This window comes from Nelumbo lutea, chromosome 4, assembly GCF_056320005.1.
Source record: "Nelumbo lutea isolate HS-2025 chromosome 4, American lotus-T2T, whole genome shotgun sequence".
In the NCBI taxonomy this organism is placed as follows: Eukaryota; Viridiplantae; Streptophyta; class Magnoliopsida; order Proteales; family Nelumbonaceae; genus Nelumbo; species Nelumbo lutea.
Window position 1 is genome coordinate 53968670 of NC_142687.1, and position 15202 is coordinate 53983871.

General features: G+C 42.1%; 1 protein-coding gene across 6 annotated transcripts in view; it reads left to right on the forward strand.

Annotated features, from left to right (window-relative positions):
- AFH14 (Formin Homology 14) overlaps positions 1-15202 on the forward strand; it is an 89675-nt gene that overhangs the window by 17979 nt on the left and 56494 nt on the right. For 3 of the 6 annotated variants that reach the window (XR_016113236.1, XR_016113238.1, XM_088986070.1), the window contains exon 7: positions 11432-11548. The exons of the other annotated variants lie outside the window; for them this stretch is intronic. Coding sequence is in view for 1 of the 3 variants with exons in the window: in XM_088986070.1 (XP_088842196.1) it covers positions 11432-11548 (117 nt within the window). In the remaining 2 variants the exon portion in view is untranslated. The remainder of the gene's footprint in view (positions 1-11431; positions 11549-15202) is intronic. 6 annotated transcript variants of the gene reach the window in all.

The window sequence follows — 15202 nt, forward strand, 5'->3', positions numbered from 1 at the left end:
GAGGTACTAGCAGCTGTTGGAAACTTGCTAGGGTTGCAGAGTGTTGGTGGTCAGGAAGGATCAGAGAAGATTAGGGTTCAAGTAACCCTAGAAGGCAACGAACTATTTTTCCTTGGTTTGAAAGTGATCTGCGGCAAGCCCTAGTGGTAGACTGAACCCTGTGATCTACCTAGAGCTACTCTTAAGTTGATTGGTAGGTTCGATAGATTCTAGGGTTTCTTATTACTGCAAGCTCATCTATACAATTTAGACTGTGCGACTGAATTGTTTCCTTTCAGGACTGATTAAAACCCTAACTTTCCCTAGCATATCAGTTTTGTTTTAAAGTTGTTCTCAGAGTTCTAAGGGGGTTAGAGATCTACAGACAGCTACTGCTGTGTTGGCTAGTTGGTTTTAGATCAGAATTACTTCGGTTTTGTGCACATACACTGACAATACAGATCAGGCCTATACTATTTTGATTGTGATTGGTGACTCAAGTACTGTTTTTGAGACTTGACAGAAATGGAGTCTAAGATTCAGGCAGAAGGTAGTTTTGGGAACATCAGTTATGGTGGTGTTTTTGATATGGGTGGTCAGATTACAGCCATAAAGTTTGATGGATCAAACTATTTGGAATGGGCCCAATCAGCCATGATGGCTATTGGTGGAAGAGGTAAATTAGGGTACCTCCTGGGAGATATGAAAGAACCTTCCAAGGGAGACCCGACATATACCAAGTGGATGCAAGAAAACTACTTTGTTATGACATGGCTGTGTAATTCTATGCAGCCTCATATTAGCCGGAACTATTTGTGGGCAAAGACAGCCAAGGAGATGTGGGATGTTATGAAAGAAACTTACTCCCAACCCCTTAATGTTGCCAGAGCATATGAATTGAAATGTGAAGTGAACACCCTTAAACAAGGAGAGAAACCGGTATCAGTCTACTTCTCTACCTTGAAGTCCCTGTGGCATGAGATTGATCACTTAGAGACTCTTGAGTGGGAGAGTCCCAAAGATGCTCAGACCCATGGAAGGCACATTGAGACAAACAGAGTGTTCGAGTTCCTGACGGGACTGAACCCAGAATATGATATTGTGAGGCATCAAATTTTGACTAGAGACAGTGTGACTCTTTCTCAGGCCTACTCATTTATACACAGTGAAGAAACCAGAAGGAAGGTTATGATGCAACCCGTATCAGCCTTTGTAGCGGCTACACCCAAATCAGGGGGTGATTCAGAGAAGGACAGGAGGAAGGAAGACAAGAAGGATGTAGTATGTGAACATTGTAAGAAACCCAAACATACAAAAGAGACATGTTGGAAACTGCATCCTCACTTGGTTCCTGCGAAGTTAAGAAACAAGAAGGGCACTGCTCATGTAGCCATGAACACTGATTCAACATCCTCATTTGGCACAAAAGGAACATCTTTGGAGACCTTAGTTATAGTTCGGGCTGCCCTAATACAGCTAGAAAAGGAGGTTGGAAATTCAGCTCAGCCACCACAACCTCCATCAGCCCCTGTCACATCTGCCTTCGCCCATTCAGGTACTCGAGTTTCGGCCTATCATGCCTCAGCTCCAGGTACTACTGAGCCTTGTTGGGTAATAGACTCAGGTGCATCTGATCACATGACTAGCTTGCCTTCACTGTTTACTACTTACCATTTGTCTTCTGGTAGAGATAAGGTATCTATTGCTGATGGCTCCCTAGTTCCTATTTCTGGGAAGGGTGACATCAAGCTTTCAGATACTATGTCCCTATCATCTGTCTTGCATGTGCCTAAGCTTGATACTAACCTTCTTTCAGTCAGTAGTATTGCCAAGCATATGAACTGCTTAGTAACCTTCTTCCCTAACCGATGTGTTTTTCAGGACTTGGAGACGTAGAAGGTGATTGAGATTGGCCGTGAGACGAATGGGATCTATCTGCTCGGGGAGCGGTTCCGTCAGGGAGAGTTAGTAGAGAAGTTATCTTTTGTTTCTCAGAGTGTGAGTCCGGTTATGCTTTGGTATAACCGATTAGGTCATTTGTCTTTTCGATCTTTACAGAGTCTGTTTCCTACTTTATTTTAGTCTATTGAGTTGTCTCAACTACAGTGTGAAAGTTGTGAGTTTGCTAAGCATTGTAGAAAGCCTTATTTATTGAGTAATAAAAAGAGTGATAATTCTTTTGATATTGTGCATACTGACGTTTGGGGGCCTTATCATATCCCTTCCATTGGTGGGTACAGATAATTTTTGTTATTTGTTGATGACCAAACCCGTTTTTTCTTGGGTTTATCTCATGCGTTCACGAGATGAGGTACCTTCCCTGACCCAAAATTTTCACCAAATGATTCTAACCCAGTTTGATGCCAAGATCAAAGTTCTTCGATCTGATAACACAAAGGAATACTTTGCCAAATCATTGACATCTTATCTTCTTCATCATGGGGTTATCCACCAGAACTCTTGCCCTCATACACCTCAGCAGAATGGAGTTGTCGAGAGGAAGAATAGACACATTTTGAAAGTGGCTAGAAGCCTCATGTTTACTTCCAATGTCCCTATTTGCTTCTGGGGGGATGCTATCCTCACGACGGTATACCTTATTAATCGAGTCCCTTCCAAGGTCCTTGATATGCAATCTCCTTTTTCGCTTCTACACCCACGTAAGGACTTGTTTTCTATTCCCCTTAAGACATTCGGTTGCACTTGCTTTGTTCAGCTTCTCGGACCCCATCCCTCCAAGTTCGAACCCAAAGCCTCCAAATGCATCTTCCTTGGTTATGCACAAATTCAAAAGGGTTATTGCTGTTATGATCCTGTCTCCGGGAGGAAGTTTGTCTCCATGGATGTCACTTTCTTTGAGGGGACACCCTATTATCCTCGGGTTGCCCCTCAAGGGGAGAGTAGTGAGAGTGGGGGTTTGAGTTCTTGTCTTCAAGGGGAGAGCAGTGAGAGTGGGGTAGTTCCTTTACCTATTCCATTGGGTGATAAGAACCGCAATGGTGAGGGTGGTCAGAGGGATCAGGAGTTGAGGGAAAGTTGCAATGGTGGGGGTGGTCAGCGGGATCAGGAGTTGAGGGTTTATCACAGGCGGTGTAGGCAGGTTGATCCTGATCATCAGCAATCCAGACCAGCTCCAATCTCATCTGCAGCTCCAGGTCCAGATACTTCAGTCCCAGAGCCCACAGAGACTTTCCCTACAGATGATCTTGACCTTCCAATTGCAGTCCGTAAAGGGAAACGACATTGTACCACATCCACAGCCCACTGTATTTCCCACTTTTTAACCTATGATTGTCTATCTCCTACCTACAGGTCCTACCTTAGCTCCATTTCCAATGTCCCTATTCCAAGAATAGTGCAAGAAGCCCTATCCGTCCCTGAATGGAAAGATGCAATGCAAGTTGAGATGGATGCTTTGTTGAAGAACAACACCTCGGAGGTAGTTGATTTGCCAAAAGGAAAGAAACCAGTTGGATGTAGATGGGTATTTACGGTGAAGCATAATGCAGATGGATCTATTGAGAGGTACAAAGCTCGGTTAGTTGCAAGAGGGTTTACACAGACTTATGGCATAGATTACTTGGAGACATTTGCATCGGTATTCAAGATGACTACTATTCGAGTTCTCTTGTCTCTTACAGCAAGTCACACCTGGCCTTTATACCAAATGGACGTGAAAAATGCCTTTCTGAATGGAGATTTGCAGGAAGAAGTTTACATGCGTTTGCCTCCTGGGTTCTATGATGCAGAAGTAGGTAAGAAGGTCTACCAGCTCAACAAGGCTTTGTATGGTTTGAAACAGTCACCTAGGGCTTGGTTCGATAGATTCAGACTAGCACTTGTGAAGTTTGGATATGTACAGGCCCAGTCAGATCATACCCTGTTCATCAAGAGGGTGGAGTCCTCTTTGACACTGTTGGCAGTATACGTTGATGATATTGTGGTCACAGGGAATGATAGCCATGAGATTGAGTCTCTTAAACAGCTTCTTCACCAAGAATTTGAGGTGAAGGACCTTGGTGTACTTCGGTATTTTTTGGGTATTGAGTTTGCTAGATCCAAACAGGGGATCTTTATATCTCAGAGGAAATATGTCCTAGACCTGTTGGCAGAAACTGGGAAGTTAGGTGTCAAGCCTGCAGAGACACCAATTGAACAGAATCACAGGATTAGTGCCGAGAGTGGGGAGCTTCTGGAAGACAAAGTTATGTTCCAGCAACTGGTAGGAAAGCTCCTATATCTCAGCCTCACTCGGCCAGATATTACCTATGCTGTTAGTGTTGTCAGCCAGTACATGCATTCTCCTAGAACCACACATCTTTTTTGCGGCATAAAGAATCTTAGCTTACTTGAAGAGATGCCCAGGTAGGGGCATACTTTTCAAGAACAACAATCACATGAAAGTGGAGGTTTATACTGATGCAGATTGGGCTGGGAGTGTTGATGACAGAAGGTCTATCTTGGGATATTGTGCCCTTGTGGGAGGAAACCTTGTCTCCTGGAGAAGTAAGAAACAAAGTGTTGTCTCCCGGTCAAGTGCTGAAGCAGAATACAGGTCCATGGCCAATGGAGTGGCTGAAATCCTATGGATAAGATCTCTACTTGAGGAGTTGGGTATTGAGTATGAGAAGCCCCTAATGCTGTACTGTGATAATCAAGCCGCCATTAATATAGCACATAATCCAGTACAGCATGACATAACCAAACACATTGAAGTTGACCGTCATTTTGTGCGAGAGAGGGTCTCATCTCAAGAAGTATGCCTCCCTTACATCACATCCAGTATGCAACTAGCAGACATTCTTACTAAAGCCGTATCAAGAAAGAAGCTAGAGGCGGATCTATCCAAGTTGGGAATGATGAGCATATACTCCCCAACTTGAGGGGGAGTGTAGAGAACAGTGATGTGGGCCCCACAGTTGTGGTTCCACTCTGTCCGTAGGGTAGAATGTAGCTAGTCACAGTTGTGGTTATTTTTTTGTTCTGTTATTTCTAGTTTCAGTTTTATATTGTTTGTTATTTGTTAGCACTTATGATGTAAACACCAAGGGCAGATATGTCCTTTCATGTAACTAGCATAACCTATATATATTAACTTAAAGTGGTGGCGGCAGAATAATTGACATTATGTTCTTCTCCTAAAATTCTGTGTTCTATTGCTCTTCCACCACTCTTTCCTCTACATCTTCTAGCTTGGCCCAGGGACCACTTAGTGTAAGTGTTGGGCCCATTAAGAGCCCATGGTGATGGGCTCAGGGGTTCACTGCCCATAACAGTGAATTTGGCCAGGCCTTGTAACAGAGCCTAGGCTGAACCCATGTGGCTGATGTGTGGATCAATGTTTGGGTCCCACGCCATACAAGGAAGCCCAACTAGGCAGCAGTTTGGAAGGTTAATGAGCACATGGACTTAATGGGCCTAAAGCCCATTTTGAACTGGTCTAATTTGATTAGTTAAAGAAGGGGCGGATCTGGGATTTGGATCAACAGATAGGATAGGGAGTTATCTCTAGATCCAAATAGAGATTTGGATCTGGAAAACTCCTAATAAGATTAGGAGGGCTGATCTAATCTGCGGATAAGATAAGGGTTTTCCTTATCTCTTAAAGAGAGTCCAGATCCAAATAAGGATTTGGATTAGGAAACTCCTAATGAAGGAGCTCTCTTTAAGTCTATAAAAGGAGGAGGGCGAACCTCCAGAAACATCAAATCAACGGATCTCAGATCACAGAAAGAGAGAAGACAACTATAGTAAGACTGCGCCATCTTCTGCTCTTGCGCCCTCCTCCTGCTGCCACCATTGCCAGTTCGATCTCCACTGTTAGGAGCGATCAAGAAAGGTTCTTGATATCAGTCTTTGGAGAAAGGCTGATTTGAAGTCGTGCTCACATAGCCTCCATCGAATTCTTGTTGAAGGATTCGGTTCTTGGGAAGAACACTGTTGATTCTGCTCCACCCTACACTGTGTCATCTTCAGTGGGAGCAGTCTTTGGATTTTTCCTTGGGCGTGAATACCTTCATTGGGAGATATTGTTTCTTCATATCAGGTATATCCCTCTCCTACCTTTTGGTTTCAGATCTGGTTCGGTTTAGGTTCAAGATTGATCATTGAAAATGCAGATTTTCTAAAACAGGGAATGTGATTCCCAGATGGGAGAGGGAGAAATTTTTGAGATTTCGCCCAACCTACCTGCAAGGGCTCAGCCATCCATATGATGGATCTCTTATCCTTTCACTTCCCTCGTAGACCCTTCATCCCTAGTCTCCTCATCAACTTCTTTTCCCTAATGAGGATACCTTCCATCTTCCTCCCATGTTTTTTGGGTGCGTCTGCTTTGTCCATGACATGAGTCCTTCTAGGTTGGAATTTGATCCAAAATCTATCAAGTGTGTCTTCTTGGGATATTCTGCAATCGAAAGAGGGTATCGTTGTTATGACCCTTGTTTTGGAAAAAATGTATGTGTCCAAAGATGTCATATTCTTTGAGTCTACTTCCTTCTTCTCCATCTCTTGTCCTTTTGTTTAGGGAGAGAATGTTAGTGAAGATCGAACTTCTTTTTGTATGCTGATTCCTACAATTGTGGTGGTAGTAGTCCTCCTCCTATGCCTCCTCCTATTCCTCGGTCTTTGCACTAGTGGTTTGTTAGATGGAAAAAGAGGACGACTCCAGAGATTGAATGTCCATTACAATCTGACTTCTTGGACTCATATAATTTGGATTTTGAAACTCTTCTTGTTTCTGATGCTTATGTTGAATCTGTTGTTGAGCCTCCTAGTGTAGAATAAGACCTTAACCTTCCTATTGCAATTCGTAAAGCAAACGGTCATATGCTAAATATCCTATCTCAAACTATGTTTCTTATGATACTTTAACACCCTCTTATTGTGCCTATATCTCCTCTATTACTGAGGTAGTGCAGTTCCCTCATTGAAAGGATGCTATGGACCAGGAAATGGATGCAATTGAAAAAGCCGGACATGGGAAATTGTTTATCTTCTAAAAGGCAAAGTTCGTGTTAGATGCAAGTGGGTTTACATAGTGAAGCATAAAGCTGATGGTTCAATTGAAAGGTATAAAGCTCGACTTGTGGCAAAAGGATACACTTAGTCTTACGACATTGATTACTAGGAAACGTTTGCTCTTGTAGCCAAGATGAATTCTATTTGAGTTATCTTGTCTCTTGCTGCCCATTATTCTTGGTCCTTGTATCAAATGGATGTTAAGAATGCCTTCCTTAATGGAGACCTTTGGGAAGAAGTTTATATGAAACTTCCACTAGGAGTGTACTTTCCTAAGAGTGAAGGAAAGGTTTGCCGTTTGAAGAGATCCCTTTATGGCCTTAAATAGTCCCTTAGAGCTTGGTTTGATAGATTCAGAAAAGTTTTGAAAATTGGCTTTTCACAATTTCAAGCTGATCATACCCTGTTTATCAGGAGAGAAAATGGAAAAGTCACTATGTTGATAGTATATGTCGGTGACATTGTTGTCACAAGGAACAATATCTCTGGGATTGCTGAATTAAAATCTTTCCTTGCTACTGAATTTGAAATTAAGGATCTTGGAAATCTCTGGCATTTATTAGGGATTGAGGTTGCAAGGTTAAAGAGGGGCATTTTTATTTCTTAGAGGAAATATGTCATCAATCTATTTCAGGAGGTAGGAAAATTAGATTGTAAACTGGTTGAAACTTCAATTAATCCCATTTATAAGTTGGGAGTTGATGGAGATGTCCTTGATAAAGGTGTGTATTAAAGATTTGTCAGTCTCCTTCTCTACTTGTGTCTGACTAGACTAGATATATCATATGCTACGTGTGTGGTCAGCCAATACATGCACAAGCCTAGATCATCTCATATGCAAGCAATGAATAGAATACTTACCTACTCGAAGGGATGTCTTGGAAAGGGAATGTTGTATTCTAGGTAGAGGCCTATTTCTGATGCTTACTAGGCATGTTCTATTGATGATAGGCGGTCTACTTCTGGCTATTGTACCTTGGTGGGCGGTAATCTTGTATTTTGGAGAAGTAAGAAGCAATAGGTTATGGCTCAATCTAGTGTAGAGGCATAGTACAGAGCTATGGCACATGGTGTCTCAGAACTGTTGTGGCTGAAGTACTTGTTGACAGAAATGGGAGTTCAGATTGATACTCTAATGATATTATATTGTGACAATCAAGTTGCCATAAACATAGCCTGCAATCCTGTTCAATATGATCATACAAAGCATATAAAGGTTGATCGGCATTTCATTAGAGAAAGAGTTGCCAATGGAGAGATTTGTTTACCTTTTGTGATATCTGAAGATTAGTTGGTTGATTGTCTTACTAAAGGTCTCCCCAAATCAAAGCTTGACAACAATTTCAACAAGTTGGGCATGACAAATATCTATGTTCAGCTTGAGGGGGAGTGTTGAGAGTGTAAGGGCATTTAAGACCTTTTATGTATGCTTGTATTTGGGTGCCTATTCAAGGGCCTCCTTGTAATTTTGCTAAATAGGTTTAATGGAAAGTCTCTTGGTGTGTACAGTAATTCACCAAGCTCTCTCGATACAATTCTTCTCCTTATCTTCCTTCTTCCTCTTTCACATCACTAAAATGTTTAACTATTACCAACTGTTATTATTTATTCAAATAAAAATATTAGTTATTATTTAATTAATAATAAATATTTAGTAATAATATTTATTATAATTATTAAGTTGTTGTTAAATAGATTACAATAATGAGGGCATTAATGTCATTTTATCACATTTGAAATGCGTCTGATTCTGGTAAGACATGAAACCAGGTCTTATCAATTCAGATCTGAATCTGTTTCAGATCCTCTAATCAGACCTTAACCCAAACACCAGTGGCATCTGAAAAGAAAAGTTTTCAGACCTCAGACGTCTGAAAAGTGTTATCAAACACCATTTGAGAGTGTAGAGAACACTGATGTGGGCCCCACTGCAGTGGTCCCCACTGTTTTCGTAGGACAACAGTATTTGTTTTAGTTATAATAGTGTCAGTTTGAGTCAGTTTGCTAATTCAGCTGTTATTTATTTCAGTTTTATTTACTTTCTTTATTATGTAAGCACCAAGGGCAGATGTGTCCTTTCATCATGTACTAAACATAAACCTATAAATATTAAGAGAGTGGCGGCGGCAGATCTGTTAAGAATCTGTCCCTCCTTTCAGCAACTTGTGTTCTCTTGCTTCTCTTCTATTCTCTCCCTTTTCTCTCATCTTCTTTTCTGTTTTACAGACCTAAAACCTTTTAGGATTCAAGACTGATTACAGTCTTGATCTTCTACTTGGTATCAGAGCCTATCTAGGGCTTTTCATGTGTATCTAGTCCAGCCGATCACATGAGAACTAGCTAGGGCTGGAAGCCTTGAAGAAGTTTTTCGGTGGCTGAATCTTGAAGATTACTAGGAGAGGTTCGCAGCAGTTGAAGACTTGCCGCAGCCTGTAGAGAGTTGGTAATCAGGAAGAAGCAGCGAAGGTTAGGGTTCAGGTAACCCTAGAAGACAGTACACCGAAGGTAGGTAATCAGTAAGTAAGTTTGTTTCTTTACTGATTTTTAGAGATTGCAATCAGCCGAGATAGGTTGGACCTATCTAGAAAGAGGGGCCAAACTGTGTTCAAGTTTGCTCTAGGGTTTGACTTGCCAAACTGTGATTAAGTTTGTGTCTAGGGTTTGATTGTTGGGCCGAACCCTCCTCTTCAAAGGGGATTAGTTTTTTAGGGTTTCACAGTGCCCTATGACAAGTCCTACTGGTGCGAACTGCTTGGAGAGTGCAACTGAGCACTTTAGTGATTTCAGATCACTAATTTTCTTCAAACCAATAGTTTTAACCCTATTTTTGCTCTCACATTAGTGGGCCCCACAGTAGTGGTTTCAGAGAACAGCATCTCAGATTGATAGGCGATCGATTTCGGATCAGTTTTGTGTTGGTATTCCTGATTGGATCAGACCAGTTTCAGATCGGTTTTGTGTTGGTATTTCTGATCGGATCAGATCAGTTTCGGATCAGCTTTCAGACTTACTTCCTTGACTCTGTTTTCTAGTATAATTGCTCTAACAGTTTGTAGCCACTGAATCTTGATCAAAGATGGAGTTCAAGGGTCAGGGAGATAGTAGTTTTGGAAACCACAGTTATGGTAATGTATTTGAAACCGGGTTTCAGATTACAACTATGAGATTTGATGGGTCAAATTATTTGGAGTGGGCACAATCAGCCATGATGGCTATTGGAGGAAGGGGAAAACTGGGTTACCTCTTGGGAGATGTGAAAGAACCTACCAAGGAGGACCCAATATACACCAAGTGGGTTCAAGAGAACTATTTAGTTATGGCATGGCTGTGTAATTCCATGCAGCCACATATCAGCCGAAATTACTTGTGGGCAAAGACAGCCAAAGAAATATGGGATGTTGTGAAAGAAACCTATTCCCAACCCCTCAATGTTGCCAGAGCCTATGAACTAAAGTGTGAGGTGAACAACCTTAAACAAGGAGAAAAGCCAGTTTCTGTCTACTTCTCTACCTTGAAATCCTTGTGGCATGAGATTTACCATCTGGAGACCCTTGAGTGGGAGAGTCCCAAAGATGCACAGACTCACAGAAAACAAGTTGAGACGAATAGGGTATTTGAGTTTCTGGCTGGTTTGAATTCAAAATATGACATTGTGCGACAATAGATATTGACAATAGATAGTGTGACCCTTTCTCAAGCACACTCCTTGGTGCATAGTGAAGAGACCAGGAGGAAAGTTATGATGCAGCCTCAGCCTTCTTTCCTAGCCTTGACAGCTATTAAACCCAAGCCAGGGGGTGACTCAGAAAGGGACCGGAAGAAGGAAGATAAACGGGATCTGGTATGTGAACATTGCAAGAAACCCAAGCACACAAAAGATACTTGTTGGAAGCTACATCCTCACTTGGTCCCAGCAAAACTGAGAAATAAGAAGGGTAATGCTCATATAGCAGTGAACACTGATTCAACATCCTCATCAGGTACATCCCTTGAGACTTTAGCTGCTGTTTGGACTGCCCTCATACAGTTGGAAAAGGAAGTTGGAAGTTCAGCTCAGCCATCCCAGTCCCCATCAGCTCCTGCTACATCTGCATTTGCACATTCAGGTACTCGAGCCTCAGCTTACCATGCTTCAGCTCCAGGTAATACTAATCACTGCTGGGTAATAGATTCAGGTGCATCTGACCATATGACTAGCTTGCCATCTTTGTTTACTTCTTATCACTTGTCCTCTGGCCGAGATAGAGTATCCATTGCTGATGGCTCTCTTGTTCCCATTTCGGGCAAAGGGGACATCAAGTTATCGGACACTATCTCTTTATCTTCTGTTTTGCATGTTCCTAAGCTTGATACCGATCTCCTTTCAGTTAGTAGTATTACCAAACACATGAACTGTTTAGTAACCTTTTTCCCTGACCGATGTGTTTTTCAGGATTTGGAGACGAGGAAGGTGATTGGAACTGGCCGTGAGACGAACGGGATCTATCTGCTTGGGGAGAGTACCCGATGGGAAGAGTCAGTGGATAAGAAGTCTTTTGTTTCCCAATTTGTGAGTTCTGTTATGCTTTGGCATAGCCGATTAGGTCATTTGTCTTTTAAGTCTTTGAAGAGTCTGTTTCCTGCTTTATTTGAGTCTGTTGAGCTATCAGAGTTGAGGTGTGAGAGTTGTGAGCTTGCCAAACATTGTAGAACCTCTTATTCTTTAAGTAATAAAAGGAGTAATTTCCCTTTTGATATTTGTGCATACTGATGTTTGGGGGCCATATCATATCTCTTCTATGGGTGGGTACAGATATTTTCTACTGTTTGTTGATGACCATACTCGGTTTTCTTGGATATATCTTATGCGTTCTCGGGATGAGGTTCCTGCTCTGACCCAAAACTTCTATCAGATGATTCTCTCAGTTTGGAACTAAAATCAAAGTCCTCAGATCTGATAATGCAAAGGAATACTTTGGTCAACCATTGACCTCCTACCTTCGTAGCCATGGAGTTATTCACCAGAGCACTTGCCCTTACACACCACAACAAAACGGCGTTGCCGAAAGGAAGAATAGGCATATCTTGGAGGTGGCTAGAAGCATTATGTTTACCTCCAATGTACCTATTCGCTTCTGGGGTGATGCTATCCTCACGGCAGTTTATCTCATTAATCGAGTTCATTCTCGGGTCCTTGATATGAGAACCCCCTTTTCCCTTCTTTACCCAGACAAGGAGTTGTTCATTGTTCCCCTTAAAACCTTTGGTTGTACCTGTTTCGTCTAGCTTCTCGGGCCTCATCATTCCAAGTTTGACCCTAAGGCCTCCAAATGCATTTTCCTTGGTTATGCACAAACTCAAAAGGGTTATTGCTGCTATGATCCGGTTTCAGGGAAACGATTTGTCTCTATGGATGCCACCTTCTTTGAGGAGACACCCTACTATCCTAGGGTTTCTCCTCAGGGGGAGAGTAGTAAAAGTGGGGCTGTTTTGAGTTTCTTTCCTCAGGGGGAGAGTAGTGAGAGTGGAAGTGGGGCTGTTTTGAGCAGTGAGAGTGGAAGTGGGGCTGTTCCTTTACTTATTCCATTGGGTAATGAAGGTTGTAGTGGTGAGGGTGGTCAGAGGGAGCTGGAGTTGAGAGTCTATCACAGGCGATGCAGGCAGGTTGATCCTAGTCTTCGGCAGTCCCGACCAGATCCAGTTCCTTTTGCGGCTCCAGATCCAGAGCCTACTGAGATACCTCTCGCTGTTGCCACTTCCCCTCCTGTGGATGACCTTGATCTCCCTATTGCCATTTGCAAAGGGAAACAACATTGCACCACTTCTACAGCTCACAGCATCTCACAGTTCCTATCCTATGATCGTCTATCACCATCTTACCGGTCCTATCTCACTTCCATTGCCGATGTCCCTATTCCAAGAACAGTGCAAGAAGCCTTATCGGTTCTAGAATGGAAAGATGCAGTGCAAGTCGAAATGGATGCCCTGTTGAATAATAATACCTGGACAATAGTTGACCCACCAAAAGGAAAGAAACCGGTGGGATGCAGATGGGTATTCACTATGAAGCATAATGCTGATGGCTCTATTGAAAGATACAAAACCCGACTGCTTGCAAAGGGATTCACTCAGACTTATGGTATAGACTACTTGGAGACCTTTGCCCCAATAGCCAAGATGACCACCATTCGAGTTTTGTTATCCCTTGCAGCAAATCATTCTTGACCCCTGTTTCAGATGGATGTTAAAAATGCCTTTCTGAATGGAGACTTACAAGAAGAGGTTTACATGCAGTTGCCTCCTGGATTCTATGATACAGAGACAGGTAAGAAGGTTTGCTGACTGAACAAGGCATTGTATGGTTTGAAGCAGTCACCTAGAGCCTGGTTTGATAGGTTCAGATTAGCCCTTGGAAGGTTTGGTTATGTACAGGCCCAGTCAGATCTTACACTATTCATCAAAAGGATGGAGTCCTCTCTGACACTACTAGCAGTATATGTAAATGATATTGTGGTGACAGGAAATGACAGTCATGAGATTGAGTCTCTCAAGCAGCTCCTTCATCAAGAGTTTGAGGTAAAAGATCTTGGTGCACTACGGTATTTTTTGGGTATTGAGGTTGCTAGATCCAAGCAGGGGATTTTTATCTCTCAGAGAAAATATGTTCTAGATCTGTTGGCGGAAACTGGAAAGCTGGGTGTTAAGCCGGCCGATACACCCATCGAACAAAATCACAAGATTAGTGCAGAGGGTGGGGACTCTCTTGAGGACAAAGTTATGTTCCAACGGTTGGTTGGAAAGCTTCTATATCTCTGTCTCACTCGACCAGATATCAGCTATGCAGTTAGTGTTGTCAGCCAGTACATGCACTCCCCTAGAACTTCTCATCTTCTTGTGGCAGAACGAATATTAGCATACTTGAAGAGATGCCCGGGTAGAGGTATATTACTCAAGAACAATAATCATATGAGGGTGGAAGTCTATGCAAATGCCGATTGGGCTGGAAGTGTTGATGACAGAAGGTCTACCTCTGGATATTGTGCCCTTGTGGGAGGTAACATTGTCTCTTGGAGGAGTAAGAAGCAGAGTATTGTTTCCCGCTCCAGTGCTGAAGCGGAATACAGGTCAATGGCTAATGGAGTGGCTGAAATCTTATGGCTGAGGTCACTACTTGAAGAGTTGGGTATTGACTATGAAAAGCCCTTAATGTTGTATTGTGATAATCAGGTAGCTATTAATATAGCCCACAACCCAGTGCAGCATGACAGAACTAAACATATCGAAGTTGATCGACATTTTGTGCGAGAAAGAGTTATATCACAAGAAGTGTGTCTTCCGTACATCACATCCAATATGCAGCTCGTGGATATCCTCACCAAGGCTGTACCGAGTAAGAAGTTAGAGATAGACCTATCCAAGTTGGGCATGATAGATATCTACTCCCAACTTGAGGGGGAGTGTAGAGAACACTGATGTGGGCCCCACTGTAGTGATCCCCACTGTGTTCGTAGGACAGCAGTATTTGTTTCAGTTATAGTAGTGTCAGTTTGAGTCAGTTTGCTAATTCAGCTGTTATTTATTTCAGTTTTATTTACTTTTTTATTATGTAAGTACCAAGGGCAGATGTGTCCTTTCATCATGTACTAAATATAAACCTATAAATATTAAGAGAGTGGCGGCGGTAGATTGTTAAGAACCTGTCCCTCCTTTCAGCAACTTGTGTTCTCTTGCTTCTCTTCTATTTTCTCCCTTTTCTCTCATCTTCTTTTCTGTTTTACAAACCTAAAACCTTTTAGAATTCAAGACTGATTACAGTCTTGATCTTCTACTGAGAGTATGTCACCTAGAATAAATGCTCCCAATAGGGTCTGGTGTCTGCACTAATATCCTGATTAAAATTGTGTCAGAGTCAATTTTGGTTGTTCTGAACATCATACATTGTTGTAGTATAATTTTATATGTATTTATATTGGCATGCTACAAAGATTTTCCCAGTCTAGTACCTATTTTTCTCTTTCACAAAATGAAAAAAGGGAAAAAACTATTTGTGCTCATGATGTACTTGTGATGTTGAAATGTATTAATTTAACAAATAAATTAGTAGGTTTGTCAAATTACAGCTTAAAGGTATAGCTTTCATATATAATCAGGTCTTATCGGGTCAGGCCTGATAGTCTCAATTACACAGAGCCTATGTAGTGTGGCCCAGATCTGGTTCTGCATA